Source organism: Emys orbicularis, chromosome 7 (assembly GCF_028017835.1).
Source record: "Emys orbicularis isolate rEmyOrb1 chromosome 7, rEmyOrb1.hap1, whole genome shotgun sequence".
Lineage (NCBI taxonomy): Eukaryota > Metazoa > Chordata > Testudines > Emydidae > Emys > Emys orbicularis.
This window is the reverse complement of record NC_088689.1, coordinates 49,931,617-49,954,614: the sequence shown is the minus strand read 5'-3', so window position 1 is coordinate 49,954,614 and position 22,998 is coordinate 49,931,617. Positions and strand designations below refer to the sequence as shown.

General features: G+C 39.2%; 1 protein-coding gene across 1 annotated transcript in view; it reads left to right on the top strand.

Annotated features, from left to right (window-relative positions):
• ARID5B (AT-rich interaction domain 5B) overlaps positions 1-22,998 on the top strand; it is a 144,382-nt gene that overhangs the window by 54,188 nt on the left and 67,196 nt on the right. Inside the window, exon 4 of the mRNA XM_065408344.1 lies at positions 14,460-14,690. Coding sequence (XP_065264416.1) covers positions 14,460-14,690 — 231 coding nt within the window. The remainder of the gene's footprint in view (positions 1-14,459; positions 14,691-22,998) is intronic.

Sequence of the window (22,998 nt, the reverse complement as noted above, 5' to 3'; positions counted from 1 at the left end):
TGTGGGGAGGGGAGTCTCTTCAGGTTTTGGCTCCATGAGGTCACATTTTCAATCAGTTCTCCACAACCACTTTAAAAAAAAGAAAAGAGTGAGAGAGGGAGCGCTGAGATTGTCAGGTAATCGCATGATGCCAGTAGGCTGGGGCTTCAAACCCCCTCCCACTGACTACCTAGGGGCTCGCAGTAAAATCACAAGAGCTGGCAACATTGAATGTTGAAATAAGAATAGCAGGGCAGCTTTGTCTCTAAATGTCCTTGCTATTTGTCTTACCCGGAATGTAATTTTGGTGCAACATTTCCAATAGTCTAAGTGGCAGCTGGGAAGCAGGCAGAGTTGATGTGGATTGTTGTCTATTTGTTTCTTCTAAAACAATGTTTCATGTTATATCTACTGCAAATGAAATAGATTGCAGTATAACTGTGGAAAATAGCTGCTTATCTTATAAATTCATTAACATTCATGGTTACATAAAAAAAAAGCAAGAATTTTGTAATGCCCCATTTAAAGCAATAACGAATACCTATCACAATAAGTGCCTACCACTACTTAAAGCAAACACGTAAAGGAGAAGTTATAGTCGCGGAATCTGAATATGCTTATCTTGTATCACTTTAGTTGTGTGAGGCTTCATTTTTGGGATCCATTAGAGTGCAAGGTTCAGTTCTTCGGCTCTATCACACAAATGATAGCCAATCCCTTGAGAGCTGCCTATTTGTTCTCCTCAGTTGTTTCCCGGCCTCTAATTGGTCCTAGCACATTGGTGGTAGCTTCCCTCACAAAAAGTATTTTTCCATGGTTTATTTCCCCCTTTTATCTCAAGCGTTTGGAGTTACATGTGTAAAAGAGTTATAGTTTACAGGTCCGAGTGGGAGTGGGAGCCAGGAACTGTTGAGAGCTAATCTCATCTCATCTCATTCTGCATCCGAAGAAGTGGGTTGTAGCCCACGAAAGCTTATGCTCTAATAAATTTGTTAGTCTCTAAGGTGCCACAAGTACTCCTGTTATTTTTGCGGATACAGACTAACACGGCTGCTACTCTAAAATCTCATCTCTGTCACTGACTCCTTTTGTGGCCTAGGGCAAATTACTCTGACTCAATTATCTCGTATAAAATTAAGAAAATATTTATCTGTGTACCTACTTCACAGAGATGCTCTGAGGATTAGTTAGTGTCCGTTAAGTGGTTTGAAAATAGACAGCACTATGTATTATTATAACACACTCCAGGTTAATAGATAGTATTTTGGAAGGATTGTCTATTCCTTGGCCTTCCTCTCTGCCAGAGACCAGACCTCACTGTTGCATGAGTTCAGCATACATATGGTATGACTTCATGCTCACTTTGCCAATAGACTTGCCCACCAGGCCCTCCTGGGCATATTTCACTAGAGGCTTCCTACCTGGCTGAAGTCTTGGAGGGACTACTTGACTAGAAAAAGAAGTTGGGGGAATCTCACCCTAATGTGGGTTCTGATTAACAATTGCTGCCTGCATCCTCCAGGCATAACCAGTCCTGAAATCCTTTTCTCTCTGTGCCTAAGAATGTAAAATGTATGGAAACCTGTATGTGGGGCCATTCCAGACTGTTTAGACACCACAACCTCTCCTCCAATCCGGGAAATTGTTTCAGGGTGCTCTGCAGAGGAGAGGTAAAACCATAGGCGTGGGAAGTAGCGGTGCGGGGGGTGCTGTAGCACCCCCAGGTTTTGCCCCCGGGGTCCTGGCCACCGGCCTCACTACTGCCTAGGGGCTCTGCTGCTGGCCCGGAGTCCTGCTCAGCAGCAGCATCCCGGCCACTGGCCCCGCATGCAGGATCCCGGCCGCCTTACCCCGTCCGCATCCCTCCTCCCAGAGCCATGGCCCTGCTCCTGGCCCCAGCTCTAGGGGGCAGTGAGGGACGCAGACGGGTAAGAAGGGTGCAGCTCAGCACCCCCACTCCAGAAACTGTTCCAGCGCCACTGGGTAACACTGTAACAGTCCTCAGTTAGGATATGAGGCCTGAAAGATCTCTGAAAGGCTTTCCATGTCTTCTGAAGTATTAGCCAGTCACTTCAGAAGACATGGAAAGCCTTTCTCATTTGAAAGGGCACACCTCTCCTTTCTTAAAGAGCAGGAGAAGAAGTCTATCCCAGCTCTCCCTGTTCATCCTCCAGTCTAGAAAAAGGACACTTTCTGATAAGACTCCCACCCCAAAAAACCTGATTTTTTAGAGAATAGCAAATTGTATAGTATGTGCCTGATTCAAAGTCTACTGAAGTCAATGGGAGTCTTTGCATTGACTTCAATGGGCTTTCAATAAGGACACATATCCCTTAACCAGTGGTCTTTACCTCTAGGGCTGACCTAACAGTTTCTTTCTTCACTTGCACATCTTCTCTCACCATGAATTCTTGCATTTCTCTTAAAGATGCCATTAACAATCAAATCAGAAGGGGCCAAGTCCTGGTCTCATTGAAGTCTGAGAGGTTTGCTAGTTTTTTCAATGAGACCAGGACTTGATCCAAGCGGACTTGTCAGGTGCTTATTTCTCTCCATTTGTACATCACACTTCTCTCAGGGGATGACTAATGTTCAATAACGTGGGAAAACCTGCACAAAATTTTCCAAGGAAATTTAGAAGGAAGTTTTCTAACTTTTAATAAAATTAATAAATTTTCTTAACACTTTATCAGATTTCCAGCCAAGTTGTTGGTATTTCATTGCCTGCTCATCAGACACTCTGGTTGTGCTTATTCAGCAGAAACATTCCTTTAAAAATGTGGTTGAGGGCTCTTCTTTTACCAAAGATAAGCTTTAATGGTCGAGAATTGGCATAGCACAAATCTGCTCTACCTCATCCCCACCCCACTCCCAGCATGCCCCCTGCTCCTCCCAATATACCCCCTTTCTTGGCAGAAGAAGGACTCCAGATGCAGGAGCTGCCCCTTCCTAACCCTGTTGGTGGATGCCTGGAGAGTTCCTTTCCCCAAAGAAATGAGAATGTGTTCCAGAGTGACTTACCACAGATCACACAGGGAGTCCTCAGCCCAGCTGAGAATCAAACCCAGGTCTCCTGAATCCCAGTCCAGTACCTTTTCCCCCTCCCTCATCTCTTTCCTGGATATCCCTTAGTTTTCTCTCAAAATAGTATTCAGTGTTATCTAAGAGAGGGCAGATGTTAGTTATCTTTTTCCTCTGTTCCTCCTTTTTATTGTTTTCCTTCAAGATAAGGCATTCCTTGGGACATGAGGTCAGACTAGATGATCACAATGGTTCCTTCTGGCCCTATGATCTATGAATTTATGTTGCGCTTCCATCTCATCTTCATTTTCACTCAGTCATGGAGAAGGAGGAGAGACGCTCCCAGGTGGTAGTGGATAACAGACACTTGCTGCATAGAGATTGGTTGATGGACAGAACAAATTAAAGAAAATAATTAACAAGTGGAAATGTGTGATTATTCTTATTTTAAAAACAATCACATTTTCCCAAGATTAAATGCATTTTTCACTATGGGCTCTAAGAGCAGAAATGTGTAATTATGCTGCAAAGGATAACATGAGTTTATCTGTAAAATATTTTTAACAGAGTTTTTGCTTCCTGGCTTGATTTTTTTTCTTTTCTTTGATTGGATTCCAAAAAAAGTTATTAAAATGTTGCAAAACAAATATAAAAGAATACTGGAGCTTCTTAAAGTTGGTTCTTTTGTTCATATCTGGCAGTTGACAAATTGTCTTGTGCTCTATCTTACCTGTTCTAGTGTGAAAGGTTAACAGAGAAAATGGCTGCAAATAAATTGCTACTGAATGTTGTTGAAGATTAAGCATACTGCGTCTCTATTAAGGATCTCTTTTAAAGCTCTCTATTCATACTCCTCCCTGCATGTCTCTCTAACACTTGTCTGTTACATTATGTTTGGCACACAAGGAAACATTAAATAGAAAAGAAACGCCTGACTGTGGTGTTACTAGACCCTATTATCCCTCTGTCACATGTCCACATGAGAAGGGTACAATATTGGTCCATATTGATGAAGATTGCTGAAGCTTTTACTAACCATCTTCATAGAAAATTGCTAGAAACAAATGAAATTGAAAATAATATTTTTGCAGCTTTGAAAATCTTACGTAAATCAATGTAATGAGACACACTCAGTAAAATGTAATTATTCTCACTTCTCCACGTGTCAGAGAAATCACTCTAGTGAGCTCGTTATTTTTATACAGAGCCAGATATTGCCTGTGTGTTGTAAATTGTAAATCGTGTAAAAGGCAGTTTTTATGTATACTAAATAAATTATACCCTGCAAGAATTAACTGGGTTGTAATTTCATTAAGGGTTTCAAAGAGGGCATAAATGTCAAGAGCAAAGCTTAACTGTTTAAATCACTGGACTGTTTCCACCCTCCACCCCTCATTACGTGTTTTGTGAGAGTGGCAGCTACTGTACTTGCTATTTCAAGGGGGCCAAAGTTCCTCTGACTTTTCAGAATGATAGTGAAAGGGCTCATGCATGAAAAACAAAGATAAGGCTTTTGACTCATACTTTTGGGGGTAGTGGAAAGTGAAGGCTCTTCATTATGCCTTATAGGAAAAGGTGGTGATAACAGTCCCTTTTAACTAATGGTGCATAAATATCTCTCTTTGTGTGTGTGTGTGTGTGTGTGTGTGTGTGTGTGTGTGTGTGTGTGCGCGCGCATGGGAGAGAGAGACAGACTGTTTCAGGCTGGCAGCATAAGGGCAACACAACCTATTTAATCAAGGGTTGGGACTTCTAAATGGAATTTGGAACTGGTGGTGGGTCTTCATCTTCTCAGTTTCCTCAGGTCAGACATCAAAGACAGGGTACCTGGGGACACCCAGATGTGGCAGAAATGTGTTGTGACTGATCAAATAACTGTCTTAGGAGGTTCTGTAGAAACATTTTGATTTTGGCATTAGAGAAAGGTATACATGTGCCTTTTCCTCAGCTTGAGGTAGGTAGCCAAAACCGTAGCATCTAGTGAAACAGTGTGAAGGGCATACCACAGCACTGGGCATGCTCAGAATGCCTAGACACTGAAAGACAGATGGTTTGAAAACATTAGGTTTTCCATTTTCCTCCCAAAGCCCTGCTACTAAGCCACATGACACTGAGTTACAGCCTCAAAATTAAAGTTGCTTTGTCAGGGCAGGGCAATGAAGATGCTATGTTGCATCCTGGATGGAAGGAGACCAAAACATAGGGTTTTTGTTTTTGTTTTTTTAAGTATAATATATGGCCCCGGTCTTGAAAACACTTAAAGCATAAGCACAACTTTAAGCACATGAGTAGTCCCATTGAAGTCAATGGAACTATTAACATGAGTAAAGTTACTCACCTGCTTAAGTGTTTGCAGAATCAGGGCCTGCATTTAACTGCGCTTCACTGGTGCGTTGGATGGTGTTCAGTGACTGTTGAAAATGGTGCAGTTAAACTGCACTTTGTGAATTGCATTTAACTACAAAGTGCTGGTTCAGTTATGTCTGTGTGAATGATAACACTTATTATCTGGCTGTTCACTGTGCAGATCCCATGGTAGGAAAAAAATGAAATGGTGTTTGAATTCAGTTAAAGCAAAATATATTATTTTTCCTTCATTATTAAAAAGGATTTTTACTGTTTGTTTGCTAAAACTGAAGCAGCTGCCATATTAGGGCATTAGATTGTTTAAAAGCAAATACAGAAAAATAAAGACATTTAGATTACAGTCCATTTAGATTACAGTCAGATTGTTTGATGTCACTTGATTCCTCTTCTAAGCCTCATCATATTCCCAAATTATATTTTACCCCCTTTTTTATACATTCTTTTCATTATCAGTGTAATTGAAGTGTCTTATCAGTAACCAAGACAACCAGGATAAACATTTCTTTCCAAGCTGATGTACATACAACTCGAATGTTCCATATTACAGAACATTCAATGTGCTAAAGAGAACAGCGAGCCTTTGCTTGGGTCTATTTTCACTCTCCCTTTCCCCCATCTACATTCTCTTTAGAGGTCTTATAAGGCAGATGACAAAACCTTTTGTATCACAGTGTGTGATTCCCTGAAATGATCCATCACCTTGAGGATTTGGGTTGACCCATTCCCAACACTAGTCCTATAGCTTTAAAAATAGAGAGAGAACAAATCTTTAGTTTCACTTTTGTTTGGGTTGGGTCATACCACTCTAATCTCTTGGGGGGGGGGTGATAGAAGAGCACATCAGAGCCCATTTCTGAACTTGGCTGTACCCTTTGCAAGAGCTAAATTTTCTGCACCCCCAGCTTCTGCTGTGTGGCAGTTACCAACCACTAACTGGGAGATGAAAACTAGGGTCTGAAAAATATCAGACAAGAGAGAAGGAAAATAGCCTCTCCCAGGCCAGAGAGGAGATCACCAAGAAGACACAAAATATAATTCTGTAAAGTGAGGGTGAGATAGGACACAGAAAATAATTTTCAAACAGACTTTTTTTTCCTTAAGAAAGAAAACTCTGGTTCTCAGTGTGTGATTTGTGAGCTTCGAGGGAGTTGCTGGCAATTGTCTGACATGGAAAGTGTGGAGAGTCTTGAGCCAGCTCTCATTTTCTCAGCCTAATTCGCCTGTGGAATAGACAAGAACAACCTGATAGAGTTGTTTGGTTATGCCCAAGGTGAATTTTGCCAATTTCTTTGGTCTTTCTTGGAAGCATGTTAGCTGAATGGTGGATAGTGCATTGGACTAGGAATTGGGAAAAACTGGGGAGAAAATCTTGGCCCCATTCAAGTCAATGGCAAAACGTCCATTGACTAGGTTTTCTTCCTTGAATTCTCTTACTGGCTCTGTCATTTACTAGAATTTGTGACCTTGGATACATTTTATTTAAGCCCTCTCTCAGTTTCTCTATCTATATAATGGGGATAATGGTATTTACTCATCTTTGTAAAGCACTTTGAGGGCTATGAATGAAAAGTGTATATAAGAGCTGAATATTATTATGCTTGTCAGAGAGTCCTCTTCAAATGCTAGAAGCACCTCATAACCTGCTTCCCAAGATATACAAAAGATTTGGTGGGGGGGAGGGGGGAGCTCAGGAGCTGCGGTTTTGATTAGCTTAATATTAGTTCATGGTATAAAAAATGATGAGACTTCCTGGTTGGAAACTTGTATAGATAATTCTCTTTTTCAGTATTAAATCTCTTTCATCTTCTACAAAAATTGAATTTATTATTTGAATTCAAAATGATTTAACAAGATAAATATTATGGAAGATTTGATTATGTGGATCCACTGTCAGTCGTTGATCAACATATTCAATTTTGACTCTGTTAAGTAGGACTAGAACAGATCAGATCCAAATCACTAGCTGTAAAATAATGTTCTTCAGCCCCAGGCTTTAAGTACATATTAGATAGTTCTGGGGGTTTTATATGACTGCATTGCCGTGGGATTGAACAGTAGTTTGTCTCCAGTAGATTTGTAAGTGTTTTCTTTCTTTCAGATGTTAAACTAATTTTAGGAACTCTCGGAACTGGTGATGTTCTTACAGAAAACAGAAGGGTTGTGGAAATGACATAAGACTCTGTGAATTAGTCCCCTGTTCTCCTTATGGGGGGAAAAACATCTGACACATCCAGAAAGATTTTGTATGCATTTCATTCTGTATATTGGCCATATATCTTTTCTATTTGAAGTTATCAATTAAAAAATAAAAGAGGACACCTAAATATCCATGGGAAATGATTATAATGGACAACTTGTTAATGTTGCCATTATCTAGTAAACACATTAATAATCACATTATTCCATATATTATAATACATTGCCTTTGTTCTTGATTGTATTAGCATTCAAACAGAGGGGAGTTGCATAAAACAGGGACATGTAAACATGGGTGCCTTTTCTTCCTAAAAGTCCTGTCAACAAAGCAGTATCCCTGTTGTGTGGATAATTTACCCAAATTTATTTAATCCTGAAAACAAAGATTTGCAGGTTCATCTAGCAGGGTTAACTAATTATTTTATTTGCATTTCTTCATGAATTAAATACGATAATTCAAACATTAATATTTAAAAAGTGTTGTAATTAATTACCTAGCCAAGGCATACTAAGTAGTTTTACAAGAACAAATGAAGACAGCAGAAATGAAATGTTAGGCTGGAAAATAAGCGTTCTCTTCAATGTGCTACCTCTTCTTTGGGGCGGGGTGCGGGTGGAGAGATCACCGGTATGCTATAGAATGCAGAAGATGCTCCGCCCTAATAGCATAGCTGATTGAAGCCTGTGGTGATGAAGTTGAAGTCACAGCTATTTCTTGGGACAAAGGGAAATGGTCCCTATTGCACCCTTTCACTTTATGACTACCAGAAAGAACAGCAGTGTGGTGCTGATTAATTCTCCCAACCCAGCCAACAATAACTCGCCTGCAAGGGCTCTTTGGCTAAGAGAAATATCCTATGTCCCACTGGACTACTCAGAGATTTAGCATGTTATTGATATTGAAACTGCATCAATTGCACACACCTGACAATGGACAAGGAAGTTGTGACTGGATGGTGGTAGAAGGGGCTGGCGAGGAATGGTGGTCCTTATTCACCTAGTGAGTCTGTTTAAAACTCTGCACACCAGGTACCGACTCTATCTTCTCCCTCCCTTCTCACAGTTCTACTGTTTTTAATAATTATCTGTATAGTTTGTTTATCCCAGTTGGACAGCTGTGTTACGGCTCTTGGATTTTATTGTAGTGGACATGTTCATGGTGTATATTTGTTTTTACTTCCTTTATGGTCTACAGTCATTGGTTTTTGTTGAAACAGCCACACGTGTCTCCATTTCTCATACACGTGTATACTGATTTTACAGGGGGGTAAAGATAGGAGGATAGTGTCCTTCTCTCAAGGGTGGCAGCTCTGTGGTTCATTAGCACTCATGGGGTAAAGCTTTATCATCTTCTCAGATGGCAGATGCAGGTAAGATAGCCACTTTCTGCACAAATATGGGCCTTCGCCTTTGCATAGGGGGCCAGGCTGGCTACTGTGTCACCTACTGACAGTACCAGAAAGGAGAATCAGGTGGATGGATGCATCCACTTTGCAGGTCCAGGTGCCCCAGGTGGGGACTTGTCATTTTAACTGGCCTTGGTGACAGCTAGTGACTTTGAGCTAAGACTCCAGTCTCGCTGCAGGGCTGTGGGGATGCAGGCTGGGATTTTGAAAGGCGCCTAAGGGAGTCAGGCACTCAACTAGGGTGACCAGATGTCCCGATTTTATAGGGACAGTCCCGATTTTTGGGTCTTTCTTGTATAGGCTCCTATCACCCGTCACCCCCGTCCCGATTTTTCACACTTGCTGTCTGATCACCCTACATTCAACTCCCATTGAAAGCCCTAGTCCCAGTCATTGACATGGCTAGCACTGTCCATTCTTTATCATTAAAAATCTCCCACTTTTTCATCCATTACTGATTCTCTGCTTCTTGTTGGCAATGTAGCCAAAACAATGTACGCAGAAAATGGTAAATAAATTAAGATAGGCATGTCATCCATGAGGCCTTCTTCGTAACAATCTGCAATGAAAGAAAGCAGCTGTGTTAGTGCTCTTCATAGTTTCCTTTGCAGATTATTCAGGAAAAAAGTTTGATGGTCAAAGCCTTGCATCTTTCTTTATTTTTGCTGTGCATTCAAAATAACTGCCTTGTTCAATTTGCAACCCATACACCAATGCATCGTCCCACTTTATTTAGTTCCCCTAATACTTTCATTGCTTATCTTATGAAGATCTGTGTTAACATTTATCAAAACAAATGGCAAGCCTGGGACCTTTTAGTAGTTTTTTAGTTAATAAAACCAATCTTCTAGTTCTGTTATGTTAAAAGTACATTATCTTTTTATTACAGACTCTACAGCTCTGTCTGTTTTCCTTCTTGGCAATTTCATGACTGCTTCAGTTGATTGCTGTATAGAGAATTACAAAATCATTAAGGGTGGGGCTTTACCAGCTGACTTACAGTACAAACCATTTCTCAAAATAACCACAACAGTACAATACTGATGTGTAATTTACGTCACAGTATGTTTTTATGAAATACTTTGTGGCATATTCATTTAGATTTAGGACTGAATCTCTCTGTCTCTTTTTAATCAAGCTTTTTACTTTTTAATATTTTCCACTCCTTGCCTTGGCTTGCCTCCAATTTAACAGCTTTAGTGAGAAAAAAATAACTGATCTTTTTTTTCAGCAGTTTAACTGTGAGTGTATTTTCCTCTTTGATGTATACATTTGTGCTTACTTAACTGCCTTGGGGGAGATATTTAGATTTGTGGTAGGATACATTGCACAAAGCTGGAACAGAGAATTGATAAAGTTGATGCACAAGTTTGGAATTTTAAATACTACCAGCCAATTCAAGCTATTGAGTCTTATGCACTAGCACATTTTCCTTTTACAAACGTCTTTCTGTATAATGTCTTGTAATTAGAACAGGAAATCATTGAGTAACTGTAAGATGACTAAGAGCACTTAGACTGAAAGGAAAATTACCTTCCGAGAAATTATATTCACAATTTTTTTTTGCTTCACATTACAGTGTTGGTAATGATAGTAACAGATGTATGTACTCTTATCTGTATCATTGTTCTGCTTATGTTTTCTGGAATAAAAATCCATTTTCAGTAATATCAGAAATGAATGGACAGAAAATGAGAAATGTCTTATTATGAAAAATATTCTGTGTCACAACAGAGTAGCAATTAAATTGAAACTTCAATATAATTATCAATAACAGTGAAATCTGGAGTTGTGCCATGTACATAAAGTTGGTGCTCAGCCTTTGCTTGGTTGCTAGGAGCACAGTGAAAGTATAAAGCTTAGAGAAAGGAATGTCTAATATAATAAAGTAACAGAAGGTAGTATAAATCATTGTGAGAGCAGTGAATATTGACATTATTTTGCTTAAATTGGGTTGAAACTAGACATTGTCCTATGAGAAGAGCAAATTCATATTTCTTTTGGAAAATAACTACATCTACTCGGGGAGGAAATGGAGAATTTGTGTTTCTAACATAGGCCTAATACATATTTGGAATCTTTTAAGCAAAAATCTTTAAATGTTTGTTTCTATTGGCCGCAAAATGCATTCACACTAATACGATTAAAAGAACTAAAGGGCAAAATACTTGGCAGATTTTGCAGTTGAGGCAATTAGGTGCAGGAAGGAACATGCATACTTTTTCCATCAAGCTCTATAAAATCCTGGTGTGAAGGTCTTTCTAAAGAAAGAAAAAAGCTTACTGATGTTAGAAGTAGATTATGGTGGTTAGCAATAACCATTATAGTCTGATGTTTCTGAAACAAGCAAACAAAAAGCAAGTTTCTGTATATCTCTTTTCTTTCTGTAAGTAATTTTTGATCTGAAAGATCAAAAATGGCTGTACTCATTTGGAAAGTCAATGCTGCATAGATTCATTGTGTTTGGTGTTCCCTGAAGCTCTTACAAAGACAACTTGAACAACATGCAATTCAACATGAATGCCAGACCATGCCAAAGCTGCCCCACCGCTTCAAAGAAACTATATGGATTAAATCTATACATATATAGTTAGTATTAGTATTTGCAAAGCATGGGTGGAACTGCACATTGTAATTACCATTTCTCTACAGAAATCTGTTTTGAACTTGAAATATATAAATAAATGAAAAATTGACATTGAAAGAGGTTATTAAATATGTAATGATGATATAAGCATAGGATTAGAGTAATTTCAGTTAAGCCTTACAAGCAATGTACTGTAGGTATAATCTTTTACTATGTACAGTTCTCATTATTGAAACTAAAATTAGCTTCAGTAATTTAACGTCTTCTGTTCAATAAGATCTTAATGAAATATTTTTTAAATAAAATTATTTTTCCTTATTTTAAGGGTAAGTGATTATCACAGTTTAAATATCAGTTTATAGTAGGAGCAAATTCATTCTGATTATTTTATACAGACAAGTACAGCCAAATACACTAATGCAATCAGATGACACCTACTAGATTTTGTTAGAAGAAAACTCCTTTTTTTTTCTCTGGGGCCTATTTTGTTAGGGTTAGAGCTACTTCGATTTTCTTTTCTCCTGTGGGTGTGGTTGAAAGAAAATCTTTGTTCTAGGAACACTGTTTGTCTTTCGCTAAACAAATGTGCAGTTTATCCATTCTTTATTCATTCTTAGATTTATCTGTTGAACCTGTTGTGAATAGGGAAGGGGAAAATGCATTACAAAGCATTCTTGGCGACAGTTATTGCATGGTTCGCTTTCCATACAAGTTTGTTTATGTGCTTACGAATTGCATAAGAAGCAAAAAAATAGCTAAAGCAACAAATATGTACAATAACAGCTCTGTAAATGGTGATTTGGCTTTAATTGATGGTATCAGCTTGAGTTAAAATGTCATTCATCAAGCCCAGAATAGCGTACAGAATTCTGTGTAGTGACTTATCATACATTTTAGTGGAAACAAATGGTTTGCTACAAAGACTTATGGGAGGCATATTTATATACACCTTGTTACAAAGGCTGACCACATCCTGGCATAAGAAAAGTGCTGTCTGATCAACAGATTCAATTTACCAATATTTCTATGAAGAGATAGAGCAGCAGTAGCAGGCCTACATTAAACTTTCATTATACCTCAAGGATAGATCATGTGCTTGCTGTCCCTTGAAGATTCTGGCCCCTGATCCTGATTTAGGAGCTCTTAGGAATGAGGAGAAAAGACACATAGAGCAAGGTGCTATTTTCACAATCATGTTGCTGCATATGCTCACGGGATAAATAAAAAGATCATGACCACATCCTGACTGACCAAAAGGTATAAGTCTACCTTTCTTAGAACAGTCATTCAGATGATGTGTACCAAAAGGTATTACCCATGCATGTAGACAAAGGAATGGCTTTGGTTTCCTCTGTTGCCTCAGGGGGAGAGGAAAAGGCTCAGTGCTTAGAAAAGTGATTGTTTTCAAAATCTGTTGTAAAACTACTACTTTCAGCTTAACATTTAATGTTGATTTTTCAAATAATGCTTTCATCTATAACAGTAGAGTTTTGGAGAAAGTCTAAAGTACGTTAGTATATATTTTTTTCCATATAACCACTCAAAACACTAATTTCATACTTTTTTAAAAGTTCTGTATTCTGCTTTAGAATCTTAATCAAAATTAGCATTACCTGTAGACATGAAGAATAAAATCCTCTCACTGGGAGTTTTACCTTTGATTTCAGTGGGACCAGGATTTCACCTACTGTTCTTTCCAACATTTGAAGTATACTCTTCACTTAAGAAGAAGAAAGGTTATGTGGGTACTGGTAGTGCGATTAAATATTTAATTATCTGGTCGGTGACAGAAATAGCGGCTAGGTTACTCAGTAATGAAGCAGTAGACTAGAAAGTGTAAACTACAAACTATAGCTCATCTCAATAGATATGCATAGAAAGATAGGTCCTCACATTGATTAGCGGGATCTAAGTGAACATGAATAGAAATACAGCTGGGTAGTGGCCTGAAAAGGTCATAACAATGCTTTCTGTTGCTTCACATGTTCTATCATTTGCTATTACATTTCCCACTGGTTACCAGATGATCAAATGTTATTGTGATATTTCTAAATCAGCTACCTTGATGCTTAATGTTGTTTAAAACATAACAGAATGGAAAACGCTCAATTTTGGATGTTTTCCATTTTGGATCTGCAATTAAGAAGCTATGGAGAAGTTCATTTGACTGCATTGTACTATACATGTGTTTTGTTGAGCTACTACCTTTACAGTTCATGTGAGGAAAGTTATTTCCATCTGGTTGGATTGCTTAGGATCACAGGCATTGCCAGACTGGATCAGACCAATGGCCTGTCTAGTTCAGTATCTTGTCACTGGCTAATACAAGATATTTCAAAGGAGGGTGCAAGAAGATCCATAGTGATCAATTAATTGTCTTTAAAAAGACTTTAAATGGTGTAAAGACTAGTTTAATAAGACTATATTAGGAATTTAGTACAAATGGTCATGAAATATCTCTATTAAAGCATTTACAACAAACTACATGAAATGTGAGATCACTTTCAGAATAGCTAAGGGCAGATTTTGCCACCCTCACTTAAGCCGAGTAGTATCTTATTCCAGTGGTGTAAGGTCAGACTCATTGTGAGTAACAGTATTAGAGTCCGGACCTAAATCTGTAAGAAAAAAAGGTGTCTGAATGTATCATTGTCTGTATTATTGTTTGGCCCTCTCTGTGTTTGAAAAATACTTTCCTACAGAAGATAGAACTTTGAAGGGCAGAGGCCTAATCCTGCTCCCATTTAAATCAATGAGACTTTTGCCATTGACTTCAATGGGAGCTGGATTGTGCCCCAGAAGTGACTGATACATTCCCTTATTTGTTTTGGGTTTTTTTTTTTTTTTTTTTTTGCATTACCCCTCGTGTAATATTAAATGTAATTTATATATTGTTCTTCCAGGTGAGGATGACGAAGATTCAAATCTGCTAATCCTCAGTTATCCACAGTACTGTCGATATCGTTCCATGCTAAAGCGTGTTCAAGACAAGCCATCTTCAATACTAACAGACCAGTTCGTTTTAGCCCTTGGTGGCATTGCAGTAATCAGCAAGAACCCCCAAATCCTTTACTGTCGGGATACATTTGATCACCCAACTCTCATAGAAAATGAAAGCGTATGTGATGAGTTTGGTAAGTCATTTTGCAGCTACCTACTTTGTATGACAAGAAAAAGCATTTCCCCCCATTTAAGAGTTTACGTTTCCAAGTGAAAAATGATAATAGAGCGAATCCTTTAAAGAAGAGCAATGCTATTTACATTTGAAGTGCTAAGTACCAAATGTGCTGCCCCCTCACTATTTCTGAGATGGAAGGCTATGGTAATAGGCTTTTATCTACTTGCAGTCTCCATATTACAACTTCTATTTATCACACCCAAGGTTGATGTTATTAGGGTGGAGTACATAGCACAATTATTCAGTGTAAATTAAAGGGACACTTGTTAGGATTTGAAATTACCTACCTTGACAGTTAACCTATACTTTAGCTTTCCCTTCAGGACTCTAGTTTTATGAAGTTTTGTTTTTTTTAAAGGAATCATTGCTGCAACATGCTAAGTAATGCAAAATAGAGAAGACTTTCTGGGTGTCCCATTGTAAATCAGCTATTGCATATCTCTTATCACAGTGCTCATAATAATAATAATAATAATGCCTACCCATGCTACAGCTCTTTAAGTTTACAGAGTGCTTTACAGACATTAATTAATCCTCACTCCAGCCCCGGAGGTAGTCAATTGTATTATCATCATCTCTGTTTTACAGGGAGACCAAGTAACTTGCCCAAGGTTTGTAGTCACACTGTTGCTTTCACTGTTCCATATGAAAGAAAAAGGTTAGGACTAGAACTCAAGAGCACCTGACTTCTAACTAGGTGCTCAAACCCGTGGGCCACACTATTTGTTTCTAACAGAGCATAGAAGAAATAGCAACCATACCCTATGTATTGGTGCAAACCTAGAATGACGGTCATGGTAACTTCAAGGGTGTGTTGCCGAAGCTAAGAGTTTGATTCTAAAAGTGCTAAATCCTTCCTGTGAATTGTTCCCTTGATTCAGTAGGAGCAGAAGATGCTCAGCAGTTCCTAGGAGGCACTCAGAACTTTGCAAGTTCAAGCCATAAGGAAGGTTTGTAAGATCTGGCCCATTAAGACTGCCAGATGACTAACACTTTTGTCAGATTAACCGAAGTGCCAGAGGATACACAGCTGAATTTGTGGCAGAGTACATGCTCTATGTACATGCTGGGTAACTTCAGTAACTGGTCCAGGGTTATTTCCAGAACAGCTTACCTGTGGTGAGAGAATCAAATTTTATTAGCCATAGCACCAGATGGATGAATACTGCAGCGGATGGCAAAAAGTATTGTTTATAGCATTAAGCATCTATACCTTTGACACATGAAATTCATAAATCTCTGCAAGATAGCGTCTGTTTCTTTTAGAAAGACAATTTATGTTTATCCATTTAGGTCATAATCATGTTTTTCAGGAAATCTCAATAGGGAGAAAATTTCCCTCTGTTTTGTTTCCCAGCATCTACCTGCTAGAGCCTTCTTCCTTTAAAGTTGACATTGTTACTCTGAAGCTGTAAACCCACCTCTGTGACTGGAATTGGGTGTTTCATATATGCAGTGCAGAACTGCTTTATTATAAGACAAAGGACGCCCACTTGTAGGGCCTGATCCTGCAGTCATTAACTCATGGGAGAAATTCTTTCTTCCATGAATGGCAGCACTGAAGTTCGTGATTACATGAGTAAGGGATTGGGCCCTACATGTCATTCACTTTCAATAAAATGTCATAGAGTTTTATTAAACTATTGAACTGAGATATTGGTTGGTATTGGGGAAAAATAAAATGAATTAAATATCTTAAAATCTCGTTCAATGGCACAATAGTGTCATCTTCTTCATTTTTATTTATACTGAGATATCCAGAAAGGAATATAAAGTTTGGGTTTAATTGACGATCCTTCTTACATTAGGAAGGTTATTTTAGGCTTTATGGCGTTTGGTGAGCGTGCCATCTTTTTTCTGCACTGTATTTTAATCAGGGTCATTCCTTGATTACAGCTTTGTTGAAATAGTTGGACCTATAATGTAAGTATATCATGGAATATTAGTAATAGGTGAGTCAAAGAGAACTGAAGGGATACAGGAACCACATTTGGTGAACTACAGCTAGTGCCTTTGTTCAGCCTCTGAAAGTTATGCCATTCTCTTGACCTTTGCAAGACAATTATCTGATTATCAAACCGGAGCCAAAGAAATCTTTTCCCCCAAATTAATTAGGTGTATTTGAAATTCAGTTTAATTTAACCAGCAGGTTTTTTAAAAATAACTAAAAGAAAAAGTGGCAGTCTTTGTAAATATATTTACAAAACTAATGATGTGGTAAAATTTGCAAGACCTGCTGTGTTAGGATGTTGCAAACTGGGCTACATATAATTCTGTGTCTGCGTTGTAAAATGTATAGTGTCAGTTAGATTATCTTGGTTGCATGCAGTACACAAAGTGCCTTTTTTTTTTCCTGGCAGGACAATAAAATGTGCAACACTTTGTTATACAAACTGTTTACACTGATATCATGTAGATTGATGTCACATGTGTAAAGTAATGACTGCTAAATCTAAACAGAGGCAGGGTGGTACTGTAGATAAATGGATTACTCTAAGCTAAGGCACTGGTATTTATCAGTCAAATCTGAGGAGGAGACTAGATTATATAAATGTGAATAAAATTCTTAAAAGGTGTTTGTTAAAAAAATCCAGACACATTTAATTTGATGGCCTTGGATGTTTCTTACACTGGGAAAGATAATGTGAGGAAAAGGGTGCAAAAGGCCAAGGAAAAGGTACAGATGTATATTTCTCCCATTCCTAAAATATCTATATTAATTACAAAGGAAATGAAAATCTTTAAGAGGGTATTTTACACTCACAGCTCCTTATGAGAACACTCTTACCCATTCTGTTTCTGATGTGGGTGCAAGAGCTACTTTACTTATTGTGCTACTCAGTAAAATCTTACACTTATTCTGGGAACTGCAGCACCTTGTGTTAGATACAGTGTGTGTAACAAGTGAGATACCAAAAACACCTAGACAAAGAACTCCATTCACCACAGCATAGGAGCTGCTGTACATGTTAGACCATTTTAATAGAGAGAAGTGTTCTTCCATAAAGCTTTCTCCCAGTTTTTATTATGCATTTTTAGCAAGAACATTTTGTTCTGCTATGTATGACCTTTTTTTCCTATCCTTTTTTCTGTGAAGGGGGGGGGGAAAACAGCAACACAGGAGAAAAAAATCTTGTCTCAGTGTTTTTCATGAAAAAAAGAAAGGTGGGAAATTGTTCTGTAAGTCGCAAGGGCAGCTAGACTGTGTCTGTCAATCATCACAGACATGGGTGGAAGAAGAATATCTGTGCATGATTTTAGAGCCAGATCCTGTGAGGAATTCCACATGGGTGGGCCCCTACATTCACACAGAGCTTCCTGCAGGATTGCCACCAGGGTATGGCCTAAGGTTAATTAAGATAAATTACTGCAATGAATGCCCGCAGGCATTGCAAGCTGAGTCTGGGTATAAGCACATCCCTTTCTTCTTCTCCATATCTTTTTCCAAAGACACTATGGGTAAGTCTACACTGTTATTAAACACCTGTGGCTGGCACATTGGGATCAGGCTGCGGGGCTGTAAAATTATGGTGTAGATGTTAGGGTTGGGCTGGAACTTGTGCTATGGGACCCTGCCCCATTGCCAGGTCCCAAAGACTGGGCTACAGCCTGAGCCCTGGGAGTCCTCCCCTCTCATGGGGTCCCAGAGCCAAAGCTCCAACCTGAGCCCAAACATCTATATGGCAGATTTACAGCCCTGTAGCCTGAGCCCCATGAGCCTGGGTCAGCTGACGCCGGTGTTTAATTGCAGTGTAGATATACCCTACCAAGGCGCCGCTTAGCCAACTGGCTTCACAGTCTGATTGCTGATGCATGTATAAGGGGCACAGCTCTCCAGTGGAGAGACTGGACCCACTCGTATCCAGCCCTTAATTTCTCTTAAATTTACCAGGGAAAAGATTGCTGTGATAAGGAAGCCGGGAAATTTCACCCTTGCTGGTGGTAAATACTTACTAACTTATCTAACTGGCTTGAAGGATCTCCCTCTCAAAGGCAAACAGGCTTAAAAGTTGTGAGCTTGCATGTGTACAGGAAACAGAAGGCATCAAACTGAGTTCACATCTCTGATACCCAAAGTGAATGGAAACAGCCGTGGTTAAAGAGCATGTCTCCTGCACCCCAGGGAAGCTCAGTTAGATACCCTTGCAGACAAGCTTCACCCATACAGAAAACGAGCTGCAATAGTGGTTACAAACAAAAGAACTGAGAAATTTTGAACTTGTGCCAAAAGGCAGGAGCACCATTGTCCAGTATGGGGCAGAAACAAGAGGCATGATCCCTATCTGTGACTACTTTTAGGTCCACTATGGTTCTAGATGGCCAACAGAAAGGTTGTTCTGAAAACAGGCATTCATGCAGCCAGTCAGAAGGCAGGCCAGGGTCAGAATCCCTGCTACATCCTCTCTCTTCCCCATCCTTCCATAAGGGGCAAATAGCCCAGAGAAAAAGGATCAAGGGCAATTGGTTCTCCATCTTGATCCCATTGTATTTTCATGCATGCATGATTAGACTCCATACACGTATTCACTTCCCTCTAAACGCCCACATCAATTGGTATGTAAAAAAACTCCCTGAAAAGATTACTTATGGGCCAGCGAGTAATTTCTCTTAAACAGAAAACCATCAGTAAAGTACACACTGCATATGATTCATTTTTTTGGTTGCTATTATTGAGTAACTTTTGTAAAGCCCTGTCATATACTTTTACTGCTAGGCAGAAGAGAAATGAACAAAAAAGTAAGGGCCCCTATTAATTTTCATCAGGGCTGCCCAGAGGGGTGGGCAAATGGGGCAATTGGCCCTGCAGGGGCCCCCACGAGAATATAATATTCTATAGTATTGCAACTTTTTTTTATGGAAGGGGCCCCCGAAATTGCTTTGCCCCAGGCCCCCTGAATCCTCTGGGCGGCCCTGATTTTCATTATCAATTCCAGTGGACTAGCCAGAGGTACAACTGTCTGCACAGACATCAACAGCTGCTTTTTTGAAAATGGGAGTTGCGGGTCAGTGTGCAGAAATGTGTGGTGCAAATGTGCACCTAGAGTTGCACATGCACTTATTACAATTGTCTGTGCACATCAGGTAAGGATAGGCTTCATTCTCCGGTCATGCCAGGTTCACACCTGGAGCTACTGCTGATGCACAGTGATGACAGTGAGAGGAGGATCAGGCCTTGTCTGTGCAGATGGGTAGATGTCTAATTACCTGTTTTTTTATGGGTGGTTGCAGTAGATGTGCACACAATGTGCACATTTGCATGCAAAAGGAGGCCTCTAGCTTCTGGAAACTTTGTCTTCAAATGTCTCTTCTGTTGCTTGTAATGAACGAGATATCAAATTGGCTTCAGGTACAAGCAGCAAACAGCAAGCAAGAAAATAAGAATGTTTGGGCACAGGCCTTAAAGGCCAGAGGTTCAGATGCTTAGATCAGTACAGATCCCTGGACCTCACCAGCTGAGAAGCTGGTGCAGAATGTTTCATCACAACAGTATGGTGGATAATAACATACAGTATTATGGCGATTAGAGGTTAACAGGGAGACTTGTCTTGGTTTTGTGAGTGTGCTTACTCTAAATATAAGCAGAGTGTGAGAGAAAGCTGGATTACATATTTCTTCTTTATTTTTCAAATATGCTTGGTAAATTTTAAATCATTCTGGATTACTTTTATAGCACGTTGGGCCCAATATACCAGTAAAAAAGCTGTTAGGTCCCTGGGCTACAATAAACACCTGTTCACCCCCCAAAGAAAGTTAAAAGTTTTATTAGTGTCTGTAAAGGACATTCTTTTACTAAACAGTTCATACCAAAAAGTGAAAGAGCTGTATCCAGTTATACTATTAATATAATTTTTTCCCCTGAAAAATGAAACTGTTTCCTTTTACATAAAAAGAGCACTGCACAGAAAAAACAGTTAATTGGAAAATGACATGTACAGTCATTACAGTACCCTCCCTCCTCCTTAAAAACCAACAGTATATCAATTACAATAGGAATAATCATCTCCTTAAAAAAATCCACATCTCTCCCTAAAACAATGTGGAAAGCAGAGTCTCTCACTTCCTAGGTTAGCAAAGTTAGGATCACTGTATAAGGCATTATGGTCACCCTCCTGGGCTTATGGGGTAATGAAAGGATGCCCTCTGGTCTAAAAAATAATGGTATCTAGGTGGTCTTCTTTGGCCAGGTAAATTGTGGCTGAGATGAGAGGTCTCCAGGATTGGGCTGTAAAGTAGAGAGGACTGTGGGGGCTAGCTAATGTCCCATAAAGATTGAGCAGGATGAAAGCAGACTACTGTAGAAATTGCAGTGGTGCCATTAGTACTAGTATAACTGAAATTTGGTCATTGCTTTCAATATATGTCTCCACGTCCAGAGTTTTGTGACTCATAGATAAAATCAACTGTTTAGAAAAAACTGGCATATAAAATTACTTTAAAAATATGCACAGTTCCAGTGCAATAAAATATAGAGAACTTTCGTGTTGGTGGCACTTCTTTATTCCTGTAACTCAAAAGCGGCTTCCTTTTAACCCAACCATAGTACGTAGGTCTCAATTTGGACTAAAACATTTTTTTATAAAGTAAAATACTGAAGTTATTGGCATTTGGCTATTTTACATGCACTGTAACTTATTTCAATGGAAGGACTAGAGCTAAAATCTCTTTATGCCCAGGACTGTATTTTAATCTCAGGACTATCCTTCCTCCTATCATAAAAAAAAGCTATTCCCTCCTCAGAAAAGGTATCTGGGGGTCTTTTCCCTTCTTTTTGTGGTCCCCTTCACTCTGTATTTATCTCTTACATCTAAATTAATTTTGTTGTTCTCAGTATTAATCAGTAATTGCTTTCTATGGATCATTAATAGATCTTGATGCATGTTATTCTTGGTTCAGTCTGGATATAGTCTGTATCAGTGAGTAGCAGCTCTCCTGAATGGTCAGCATTCATTATCCGGAAGATTTGTCTAGGGAAGAATGCTTTACCACACCAACCTTTGGACTCTATCAGAAGAGTTCTACTGAAGCTTAATTAGCTGGCGTTAACTGTGATCGAAAGCAAGAGTTTCCTCAGCATGCCCCAAATTCTGTGCCTTATGGGGATTGTATCCAGCACCAGAATGTGTTGGTAGATTTGACAAGTTCAACAGATGGCATCTTCTTTTGTGCTTAAGTGCTCCCTAGACTCTTCCATGTTGCATTATTTTACTCTTTTAAAAGAAGCGCTTCAGTGTTCTGTTTTTCTCTTTTAAAAAATGTACTTGCCCACACCCATGGATATCCCTCTTATAACATACCAGTGTGAGTGCCTGGTGTAGTGAGACAAGGTGGGTGAGGTAATACCTTTCAGTTTTCTCCATGCATCCAGGGAAGGGGAAAATATAATGGTCTTGATTCTGATCTTACACCAGTTTTAAGCTAGTGTAACTTTTATTTACTTGAGTGGAGCTATTCCTGATTTACCACAGTGTCAAGGCCTGATATACATCCCCCTGTATGGAATGGAATGTATGGAAGTAGTCTTTCCATTGACTTTAGGCATTCAGTGAGATCAGAATCAGGCCAAATATCTTTGCTGTGTAGTCACAGGGGATCTAGGCTGTGGAAAGCCCACACCCAGGAGTCTACCCATCCTATGCACCACACAGGTCCCTGTCAGAAAAAGGCAGCTGATGATACGGCCAGTGGGCTTGAACCCACTGGTCTAAAAGGTGTACATTGTGGAGAACAGTAGGCCATTTCTGCCTGTCTCCTGCTCATGCCCTGTAATAGTGGGTGTAACCTGGCCTGCTGGGATTGAAGCTTCTGGTCTGTTCCTATGACTTGTATAACAGGAATTAGTGTAAACCTAACAGCTCATGTGCTTAAAGATATGCATATGTGTAAATGCTTTGTTGGAGTGGGACCAGAGTGCTCAGCAACTTGCCAGATTGAGCCTGCAACCCCTTAAGAAGAAAATTCATTTTGTTTTCAAGGCATGTAGTGAGAAAAACTTACTCCATGGATTTTGAAAAATATATTCTTTACTGTTATTTAGAATCTATTTAGTTTTTTCTACCACCATTTTTAATGTTCCCAGGGTATGCTGTCCAGTACTGTATTTTAACACAAGTATGGTACTACAGAGAGAAAGTTGCTAGTATCCCAGTGGTAAGGCTAGAACATTTTAGCATTTATATGTGTTCTTAAAAATATGATATGAGTATATGAAAGCCTTTGTATTAGCATGGATGCTGGGACCTCTTCAGATGCAGCTTTACAGTTGC